This window comes from Callospermophilus lateralis, chromosome 1 (genome assembly GCF_048772815.1).
Source record: "Callospermophilus lateralis isolate mCalLat2 chromosome 1, mCalLat2.hap1, whole genome shotgun sequence".
NCBI lineage: Eukaryota > Metazoa > Chordata > Mammalia > Rodentia > Sciuridae > Callospermophilus > Callospermophilus lateralis.
The window spans coordinates 109,574,510-109,586,388 of record NC_135305.1 but is presented as its reverse complement, the minus strand read 5'-3'; the positions used below and the strand labels follow the sequence as shown (position 1 = coordinate 109,586,388).

General features: G+C 38.2%; 1 protein-coding gene across 2 annotated transcripts in view; it reads left to right on the top strand.

Moving 5' to 3' along the window:
* The window catches only part of Vopp1 (VOPP1 WW domain binding protein), a 97,878-nt gene that overhangs the window by 40,430 nt on the left and 45,569 nt on the right, over window positions 1-11,879 (top strand). Inside the window, exon 2 of one of the 2 annotated variants that reach the window (XM_076864758.2) lies at window positions 10,822-10,880. The exons of the other annotated variant lie outside the window; for it this stretch is intronic. Within the exon in view, the coding sequence (XP_076720873.1) occupies window positions 10,822-10,880 (59 nt within the window). The remainder of the gene's footprint in view (window positions 1-10,821; window positions 10,881-11,879) is intronic. 2 annotated transcript variants of the gene reach the window in all.

Here is an 11,879-nt window from a genome sequence, read left to right as displayed (position 1 = left end):
AATATGCAGACATTGTAGACCAGCAGACCTTAAGTCAAATCCCAACCTTCCACTTGTTTCTTGTGCTATCTTTGTAAGTTAATTCACATCTGTGAGAACTTTGTTTGACTATTTGTAAATGGATATGCCTCCTAACTCAGAGGGGTTATGCTTTTAAGTGAGATTTTGTATGAAAATCAATTGTAGATAATAAACATTCCACATATATGACAGCTACTGTTTTTACCTTTTAATTGAATTAGAGTGAAAAAATGCTCTTCATCATTAGGCATTAGGGAAATGACAGTTTAAACTACTATGACATGAAATTCATCTGGAAAAATAGGAGACCCAGAATAGTCAAAGCAGTCCTTAGGCAAGAAGAGTGAAGCAGGTGGCAACACTATACCAGATCTTAAACTATACTACAGAGTAATAGTAACAAAACAGCATGGTATTGACACCAAAACAGACTGGTAGACCAATGGTACAGAATAGAGGACATAGAGACTAACCCACATCAATACAGCTATCTCATATTAGACAAAGGTGCCCAAAACTCACATTGGAGAAAAGATAGCTTCTTCAACAAATGGTGCTGGGAAAACTGGAAATCCATATGTGCAAAATGAAATTAGCCCCTATCTCTCACCATGCACAAAACTCAACTCAAAGTGGATCAAAGACCTAGGAATTAAACCAGAGACCCTGTGCCTAATAGAAGAAAAAGTAAGCCCAAATCTCCATTATGTGGGATTAGGCCCCAACTTCCTTAATAAGACACCTATAGTGCAAGAAATAAAATCAAGAATCAATAAATGAGATGAATTCAAACTAAAAAACTTCTTCTCGGCAAAAGAAACAATCAGTGGGGTGAATAAAGCCAATAGAATGGGAGCCAATTTTTACCACACACACATCAGATAGAGCACTAATCTCTAGGACATGTAAAGCACTCAAAAATCTTAACACCAAAAAAAATCCAATCAATAAATGGGCCAGAGAACTGAACAGACACTTCTCAGAGATGATATGTAATCGATCAACAAATATATGAAAAAATATTCAACATCTCTAGCAATCAGAAAATGCAAATCAAAACTACTCTAAGATTTCATCTCACTTCAGTCAGAATGGCAGCTTTTAAGAATACAAACAACAATAAGTGTTGGTGAGAATGTGGGGGGAAAGGTGCACTCATGCATTGCTGGTGGGACTGCAAATTGGTGCAACCAATCTGGAAAGCAGTATGGAGATTCCTTGAAAAACTTTGACTGGAACCACCATTTGACCCAGCTGTCCCACTCCTTGGTTTATAAGCAAAAGACTTAAAATCAGCATACTTTAATAACACAGCCACATCAATGTTTAGAGTAGCACAATTCACAATAGCTAAATTGTGGAATTAACCTAGATGCCGTTCAGTAGATGAATGAATAAAAAAACTATGATATATATATATATACACAATGGAATATTATTCAGCAATAAAAGAGAATTAAATTGTGGCATTTGCAGGTGAATGGATGAATGCCAAATGTTTTCTCTGATGTGAAGATGCTGATCCATAATGGGGATGGGGTAGTGGGTAGCATGGGGGGAAACTTTAGATAGGAGGGGATGGAAGTGGGCAGGGGGGTAGGAAAGACGGTGAAATGAGATGGACATCATTACCCTTAGTACATGTATGAAGACATAAATGATGTGACTCTACTTTGTGTACATCCAGACATGAAAAATTGTGCTCTGTATGTGTACTATGAATTCAAATGCATTCTGCTGTCCTATATAACAAATTAGGACAAATAAATTTTAAAAAACTACTATGAGATACTAATGTAGTACCAAATGGTTATTTTCTAAGAGACAGATGAAAAGTGTTGGCAAGGTTATGGAGAAACCAGAGCCTTTTTTGTTGTTGTTGGGAATATAAAGTTGTGTAGCTGCTTTGGAAATCTTTGACAGTTTCTCAAAAAGTTATATGTGAGCTGGGCATGGTGGTGCACAGCTGTTATCCCAGCTGCTTGTAAGGCTGAAGCAGAAGGATCACAAGTTTGAGGCTAGCCTGCATACCTTAACAAGATCCTGCCACAAAATAAAAAATAAAATAGAAAGGGCTAGGGATGTAGATCAGTGGTAAAGCTCCCCTGAAGTCAATCCCCAGTACCAAAACAAGAACCACAAAACAATAATAACAACAACAACAACAACAAATGCAAGCCAGGTGCAATGATGTGTGCATATAGTCTCAACTACTCTGGAGGCTAAGGCAGGAAGATCACTTGAGCCCAGGAACTGAAGGCCAGCCTGGACAACATAGCCAAACCCTGCCTTAGAAACAAAAAAGGAAGGAAGGAAGGGAGGGAGGGAGGGAGGGAGGGAAAAGTTATGTGAGGAGTTATCATGAGGGCTGGCAGTTTGGGACATGCATGCAATGTTTTAAGCAGGATTATTCACAATAATCAAAACATAGAAACAACCCATATGTCTATCAGCTGGTGAGTGGATAAATAAAAATGTAGTATATCCATTCAATGGAATACTGCAAAGAAGTGCTGATATGTGCAACAGGGTAGATGGATTGAATGCAGACATAAAAGACTATAACTTGCATAATTTCATTTAATAAACCTTGTAGAAAAGGCACAACTATAAAGATAGAAAGCAGGAAAGTACTGCCATGGTTTAGAATAGCAGATGGAGTTCACTACAGAATGGCATGAGGGAACTGTTTGGGGAAAAGGAAATATTCTAAGACTGGATTGGGGTGATGGAAGTATGAGTGTATACATTTCATAAAGTTTACCAAACTGTACATTGAAAATGAATGATTTTTATAGTATATAAATTAAGCCTCAGTAAATTGAGCTTGAAGTCACCTTCAATTATGAAGTCACCATGAATTATACTTTAAATGAATGGATAATTGTTTAAAAAGATGTCATGGTTTTCAGACCTGTTATTCTACATGAGAATGAGTAAGACTTCTGAATGTCTGAGTGTGTATGGGGTTTTCCAGTGGATCTCACCTTTTGCATTAATCTAAGACTCTTATATTCCCCTTGCTTTGGCCACAACAATTTCTAGCTATTGTTAGAAGAATTTAAGGCTTAAACTAAGAGATATTTTTAACATAATTTTCCCTATAAATTTAGCTTAAGTGATTACATTCTTTTTCATATTAATGTGTGTGTGTGTGTGTGTGTGTGTGTGTGTGTGTGTGTGTGTGTATCAGTGAAATTAAACATATGCATTTTGGTGCAATGGGGGGGGCGGTGGGGGGAGAACCAGGGAATCACATCCCCAAACCTTTTGAATTTTTTTCTTATCTTTCTTTATTTCTTTTCTTTTCTTACTCCTCTGTTACTTTTTACTTAATCCCTAGTTGGATAGTTTTCTTTTTGTTTGTAACCACTTATATTTCTGTATGCTAAATATCTCTTCATATCAACTTTCCATTTCCATCTTGGATACTAGGTGGTCTGCTTTTTAAAGTAAAATTTATTTGAGATTTAAAATAAAATTCTATGAGTTCTATACAGAAAATTTGAAGACTACTTAAATCTACAATGCAAAGAAATCATCTCTACTATAACTGAAAAGATAATTAATTATCAGTATTTTGGTACTTACCTATTTTAATTTCTTCCTCCTACAATTTATAACAAAAATCCCTAATTCTAGGTATACTGTTTTATTGGCTTTTAAAAGCAGTATATTTTCATTTTAGCATGTATTAGTATCTCTATTTCAAATGCTGACTAATATATCTTTTGTAATATTTTGTTAACCAAAATTAAACTTTAAGTGTAATTTGAAATTTTATATCTTAAAATATAAATTTCAAATTTTTATTTTTGGTTATTTCTAGTTTTAAATTTTCTTAGTAATGCTTATTCAATTATTAATACTGTCTGTGGGTAAATGTCATAACCTCACTGAAATTATATATATTTCTGGATTTTTTTTTGATACGTGTTGAAAAATTTTCCTCCTGAGACATTACATTTATTTTTCCAGTAGTATTATGTGACATGGCTTTTGCCTCATACCTTTGTCAACAGTGGATGCTTAATAAAATTAAAAAAATAAAAATAAAACCACATTATGATTTACACTTGTTTGATTATTAATGAATACTGTGTCTTAATTTTTATTATTTGGGAATGAGATTTTTACCTGCTTGAGTTGGAGACCTTGAAGAAACCTGCTCCCCTACTTAAAAACTAAAGCAGAAAAATCAAAGAAAATTTATTCAGAGTAAGTCATGAGAGTTCACAGAATTTTCCCAGGGATATGTGTCTGGGACTAATTTATGTCTTACACTAAAAAATTTCCACAGAATCTTCAAAAGTAGGCAGTACCAGAACTCTGATCATTACTTGTGGCAGTATCTGAATTGCTGATGTGTTTTTTTCTATAAGTGGAGGATGTTAAAAGTTTCTCTGTGTTCTTTCCTTTAATAAGTGATGCTTGTGAGAAGCCTCATACTCTTATCTGTAAAAAAAAATAATCAAGAGGTGTTTCTTTTCATAAACCCAGGGATTAAGTAATTAGCACATAGGGAATTGATGAAAATTCCAGCATGGGAATTTAAAGTATGATCATTCCTATTTATTAATTGAAATTCAGAGACCTTTAGATAATTACCCTCAAGGGGTATGTCATCCTCTGCATAAATTCCTGTCCTGACTTGAATGGGCCTCTCACAGCTGCCCTCTGCCTCTGTCTCAGGTCCTGAGTACCAGAAAGGCCAGCATCCAAGAGGCTCCCTTTGTTCTCAGTCTCTACAGAGTGTAAAGTGCCCACTCTAATTGGGTTGGAACTGTGAACAGCCAGGATCTCATTGCCTGTGTGTCAAGTTCAGCTTTTGATGAATGTGAAAGCAGCACTGTGGCTTAGCAGGGGCCTCTCACCTTTGACAAAGACAGACTCCTGGGGCTGATCCTGCTGGGCTGTCCCACCACTTCAAAGCAAATCAGGAACTTACTGGCTCAGGACAGACTGTTTGGCTAAAACTATGGACATGATAAGTAAAATAAAGGCCTATTCTTTCAGGTGTCAGGGGGCCTAGTTCTGTTAGTGAATCACTAGTTTGCTAGTTTGTCTGCAATTCACCTGAAGATCTCACCTCAATTTCTACATTGAACAAAGGGGAAAGGTAGAATTTAAACAAAATTCACATTGATTTGAATCTCTTAGAGACCCTGCTATTTATTTCTGGGTGTCCCAAAGTCATAGCTTCAAATTCTCACAAATTCAACCATATCTTAGTGTGGTACAACTATTGCTTTAACTTGGGATTGAAAAAAGTGTTTATTATTTAATTTGGAAATTGTGTCCTGGGTCCTCCCATATTCTGTACAGGTAGATGTGGAAGAGTTTGTGTCAATTGAGGATTACTCTTGGAGATTAGCAAGGATTTGTTCTTCTGGTCTTATTTGGATCCTGACTAAATATGGATAACTATTTTTAGGATGGCTTAACTACCTCTGTAGGTATCCTGATCCTTGAATTCTTTTTTGAGTACGGATGTATTACAGACCTTTCCAGTTGAAATCATAGATTCCCTCAGTTGAGTTGTTCCTGATGTTAGCATGTTCTCATGATCCTGGATACTTTGTTAATAGTCTATGCATTGTGTATTACTACTCTTTGTGATCTCTTAAAGAAGAGATTTGTTGTTTCTGTTATACTTATGAAAGAAATATTACACAATAAGTTCATAGAGGACCTGTTGTTTGCCAGAACTTAGTACAATGTCCTGACTACTGAGGACGCAAGATAACAGCTGGCCTCTTCTGACAGATATTAAAGATTTATGTTCTGTTTTGGTAGATGGTCAGTCTTTAGGGAACCATGGTGGTATTTTGCAAAACAGGTAGAATTTAGGAGTGGGTAAGAACCCCTAAAATTGACTTTTTTTTTTAAGAGGGATTTTTTCTTTTTAGGAGATTTTGGAAACCAAATGTTGCATAAATATAGTGTATTCCATATTTAGAATCTTTGTCCTCAAGAATTTTGAAAGCAATGGTTTTTGGTTAGAGGATAAATGATTATAATAAAACAAGCCTTGGATTCATTATCATTTATCCCAGACACATAAGAAAACTTGCTTTAAGATACACTTTTAAGGACAGAGATGCTATCTGGCTGTGGCATTCATTGAACTAGGTAGGTCTCAATATGATATATTTAATTTCATTTTCTTCATAAAGGAATTTGAGAGATTAAGCAGGGAAAAGTATATTCTTTTTTAGAAATAAGGAATTTCAGACACAGACTAAATGGCAATGTGGTTGGTAAGTGTCAGTGAGAACCAGAATCTATTTGTCCAGTTCTTTGGTTCATGTTCTTCTGTGGGTTCTTCTTTGTCCCTCTACCTGGGTGCTTCTTGCAGTAAGACTGAACACAGTACCTTCTTTTTCACTTTCCCCAGTCCACACCCCCTGCTTGCCATTGGAAGCCACCTCTGAGAGCCCACTAGTGTTTGGGAATGCTCAGGAAACCCCTCTTCCTCATTCTTCACAAACTTCCCTTTAGACCACAGCTCCACAGTTCCTGCTGGCTGGCTTTGCCCTGCATATTGGAGCTTATCCTAGACTTGGACCTGGTAGGTGAAGCGGTCCTTCTCAGTGAACTTCAAGTTGATGTTATCTGCTCTTCAACCCTGGGTTGTTTCCTGTAGGAATTTTCCTCTCTACCTCCTGCCCCTATGAAACTACTCTGCATTCTAACCACAAAGGGAGTGTGTTCTCTTGCATCATTCTGCAGACTGGCTGACATCTAGTATTCAGTTGGCAAGCATTTATTAAAGGAAAGGCTCAACAATACAAATAATTCAGACTTCTGAGGCCTCATCCAGCCTCATTAATTAATTGAAATTTCAACTAATTAATGAGACTTTATAAATTTGTGGTCTTCATATTACTTAACTGTCAAGTGGAATAATGCCACATATTAACTTTAGTGAGATATTATATGTACACCTAATTATAATCTTACCACTCCTTAGAAGAAAGCTGTTGCAAAAATTCAGCTACCAAACCAGTGAAGATGTTTCCTATATATTAGCAAATTTCAAAAGCTTACACTATTTTCAGTAGTGACAAAAGCAAGCTGTATTTTAATGCTAGGTAGCTCAGTAGAAGAGGTGTTTTCTGCTTTAGGAAATATAGCTGTCCATTTCTGCTTTAGGAAACGTAGCTATCCATTTTCTTTTTATTTGTCTGTGGTATTGGGGATCAAACAAACCCAGGAAGAACTTCATGCATGCTGGGCAGACACTCTACCACTGAGCCACATCCCTAGCCCAACAGTCATCCATTTTCTTAAAAGTGGCTTTTAAAAAAAGGGATGATGTGGGGTTTATACTTAGGTAAGAAAAAGTCATCAACAAATAACTGTGAATGAGCATGAGCAACGAGTAGGCACCAGTGAAGTTACAGAATATCCCAGCAAAAGTGCCAGAAAGAGGGCTGGGGACATAGCTCAGTTGGTAGAGTGCTTGCCTTACCTGTGCAAGGCCCTGGCTGGATTCAATCCTCAGCAACCCCCCCCCCTCCAAAAAAAAAAAAAAAAAGCCAGAAAGAAAGTTTTGAGAGGTATGAGGAAGAGTGGAATAGAAATGATGCCCTCACAAGGGAAGGTCCCAGGAACAGAGTGTGTGTGATTTTCTTGTGAGCACTAAATTTACAGTGTCTGTGCTACTTGGTTGCTTCTGGCTAAGAAGTGGTATGTGCATACATATCATGATAGCCCTTAGTAAGTATTTTCAGTCTCAGAACAGTGGGTTTTATTGTTTTATGTATTTATTTTGGGGTGCTAGGGATCAAACCCAGGGCTTTGTGCATGCTAAGCATGTATTCCATCACTGAGCAACACCTCCTGCCCTCAAGACTGGTTTTTTTTTTTTTAACCTTTCAACTTTATTTTTTGTTTTAATGTGAAAAATACTCAATCCAAAAGTCAAACTATATAAAATATATCCTCAGAGAAATCTCATCCCTCCTTCCACCCAACCCAGACTCCAGAGTAAGCATGTTCATTAGTTTTTACTGTTTCACTCCCTGATATTCTTTTCTGTAAAAAGCCAAATGTACCATTTTCCTTTTTCATAGAGGATTGCACATGGTGTGCATCCTTTTGCATAATGTGGATTCACTTGGAAATATCTTGGAAATATCTGGGGTCTCTGAGAACTGCGTTCTTTTGGGCTTCATAGAACTCTGGAATGTGAGTAAGCTGTCGTTTATTATTCAGCCTTCTCTGAACAGGCATTTGCCTCATTCCTAGGATTTTGATATTAGAAATAATGCCACAATAAGTAATCCTGTGCATATGGTATTTCATATTTGTGAAGAAGGATCATAAGCAATTAAAGAGAAATACATCAGTAGTTTTCCTGACATTTTTGTAAACGTCTTTACCAATAGCCATGTCTGAGAGTACCTGGGAGTTGTGCTGCATATATATAACAGTTCAGTGCATTTATTGAACACTCACATACATAAATTCAAATACACACTCTACACACACACACACCAGAAGTGCAGCTGAAGGTCAAAAAGGTGGAGGCTGGAAGAGTGTACTTTCCTCAGATTTTCTTAACCTACCAACGACAGAGCTGGGAGTACCATAAGTTCTGAATGTCTTCCTGTGCCTTTCTGCTATCCTGTAGTCTTAGAACAGTGCTAGGGAGCTGGAGCCAAACAAAATAGGCTTCTCAGGGTAATGTTGGTTAGGCCAGGAGAAACAATGCCAAGGGGTGTTAATTTCATTATTATAAAAAAACTTTGAGCAGAACACCCACCCTTTTCTGAGCAGGACACTCACTAAGGGTTTAAATTTGTGACATGGTATTCCTAACATATTCCTAACAGAAATGCAAAAGTACTTTGAAAGAAAAAAATCCTTTCTAAAGTTCAGTACATCAGTTCTATGTGTTTGGCATCTGAAGAACCAGGGGACCTGGGGCTGGTCTATCAAATTAGTGACCACTTAGGGAACTCTTGAAAGGGAAATTCCAAAGCAGGCAATGCTGGAGGCAGGAGTCTTTATTTCTCCACATAGGTTTTGTCACCACTGACCCTCGTTCTTTGGCCTGTGGACTGAGTCTCTGCTGAGCTTTCCACAGGAGCAGCCAGTGCTACAGGAAGGGAGGGTTTCAACTAGAGTTCTGATGTTCCCTGACCTTTGGGGCCAGCAGCCATTAGGAGAACCTGTTTCCTGACTATGGCAAGCTTGAGCATCAAGTTCCAAGAAAGTTTGCTTCTGATGGAAAATAAAGTAGACCCATTTAGTGACACATGGAAGAAACACCCCGTCTCCCAGTTTATCACAGAAGACTCTGGTGAAATGAATTGTAATTTGGGGCAGAGACCTGAAATTGCTCTTCCCTGCCAAAATAAATTGATTTCTTCGGCTGTCTAAACCTCATTTCTTGAACTGGACAGGAGCTCACCTAAGCTAAATTAAACTCATTTTCCATTAATAAAAACTGGGTCACTCTGGACTGCTTGAGTATGCTTCTGAGTGTCTTAAAGCACATTCCAGAAAGCCCAGTGTTTCAATGCTATTTTCAAAACTCACCTAATTTAGCTAGCATAACCCATAACATTTGCACACACCTCTCCCTTGGTGTGCTGCTATAGATTTGGGGTCTATTTCTAACTTCGTTATATCTGTCAGTCAGATCGTAGCAGGAAGACATCCTTACACACCTAATGGGGCTGGAGAAAGGCCAAAGGGATGGACCGGCTGCCTGCCTACCTTGGGCCCCTGCCTTGCCCAAAGAAAGCTTGGTTTTCTCTGTGCCTTTGTTTTCTCTGTGCTACTCGTAGCTTTGCTCTACAGTATTCTGGAAGTTTTATTTATACCTAGGGGCCAAGAGACTGGATCTTGGAGGTAGAAGTTGTACAGTATAAAATAGATGCCATACGTGGAGCCATCTTAGAAAAGGTTTATTCAGGGAGGTCAGAGCATTTCTGATTTGAGATCTCCCTGAGCAGTTGGTGACATTGGCTTGTTCTTAATCATTGGAGGTGGGTGTGAGCCACTAGGGTGACATCTGGTCTCCTACTCCAAGGCTTGTGCATATTCAGCTGCCCTACCTTTTTGTTTAGAAACCCATCTCTACCATGTCAGGAGTTGGACTTATTAGGAAAGCCCATTGTTCCCTCTCCCACCTTTCTCTTCCTGCAACTGAGAGAGGGCCTAGGGTGGGCCTCATGGGGGCTGCCCATGAATCCTGACTTACACTGTCTGGAAGATATAAGTCCTAACTGTGGGGTGAATAGTTTAAATAAGGCATTTGGGATATTGTGAAATATAAAGATCTAGAAATATTAAAATAGTGGGAGATGTCTTTCAAATTAAAAAAATGAGAGGGGGATAAAAATCTTCGTAGTGCTTTATTTCGTGCATTCTTTACTAATCTGAAGAATCATACCATGTAACTTTTTAAAAATGGGACTGGAGGTATAGCTTAGTATAGTGCTTGCTAGCATCTGAGACCCTGGGTTCAATTACCAGCACCACAAAACAACAACAAAATTTACCTTTCTACTGAAATAGTCACAGTATTTAGAAATGTGGAAAGCCAGCCAAATAATAGGAAAATAAATGCTTACCCCTGTTTTCCTTCCTTTTTAAAAAATTTAAATGAACAGTCATGAGAAACAAGGGTGGGCCTCTCTTTAACTTTTGGCCTGCCCTGATTGATCACTCCAGATTTTCATGCTTTTACGCTATATTCTCTCCTCCTTCCTTGTTTGTTTGGATCTTCTCAACGATATTCAAGTTACTCACCACTGACAGAGTTTCTCTTACTTCTGTTTCTAGTGCACAGAGGCCAAAAAACATTGCTGGTATTTTGAAGGACTCTATCCAACATATTATATGTAAGTATTTGCCTCTCTGTTGATTTTGAATCTGGGGTCATCTCTTTTTCTGGGAATTATTTCTTTAATATGTAGTTGCCTGGGTTATGGGATGGGGAAAGCCCAGGCATGGCCCAACCTCCACCCCAGGATTTTGCCCTGCCTGTGCTCATAGATAGCAGGTGGCCTCCCTGAGGGCATTCAGCCTGCTCAGACCAGTCACTCTGAGCACATGAAATAATACCACATGCTCTGTGAGGTATCTGAGCTCCTCCTAAATGATTGGTAAAAAGGTGCAAGGTGTTTTTGGAAGGCAAAACTTATGTTGGTTTATATTTTCCTAAGCAAAAGAAGAAGAACAATTGGAATAGATTTATGTCTTGAGCAAGACAAGAAATAGTTTTCAGCTGAGCTCATGTAGTATGTGCACTTGTATGGGGAGGAGGGATGAAAGAGAGAGAAGAGAAAGAGAGAGAGAGAGAGAGAGAGAGAGAGAGAGAGAGAGAATGAGAATGTGTGAAAGAGAAATGACAACTTCATCTCCCTCAAGCCACGCCCTAGACAGGTGCAGCTGTAGCTCTGCTCTGCATAGCTCTCCACTCAGGTGGCAGGGACTGTTCCTTCCTGTACCCTCCTCAGTGTTTGTCAGGCTTGCTCTTATGAAAGTGTGCTGGGCTTTCTCCCTATTACTATTATTAATATCTGCTGGGTTGGCCACAAACTCTACACAGCCACCTGCCTAGGTAACTGGTTACCTCTCCAGGATATCAATTACTGTTTTTGTCTGTGTTTTGAAGTTCCATAGGTTTTGTGTGGACTGTTCCAAATCAATTTTTGCCAAAAGCTCTGATATCTTAATTTAATTCTGTAAAACATCAGATTTTTCAATAATATACACAAATTATATTATAGCAGAAGCACAGTACACTCCAGTATATAGACTAATTAGACAGGAAATGCATACTACAGCCAGCCAGACACAGATTATCCCCAAATTGCGTCTATTCTAAATGTATAGAC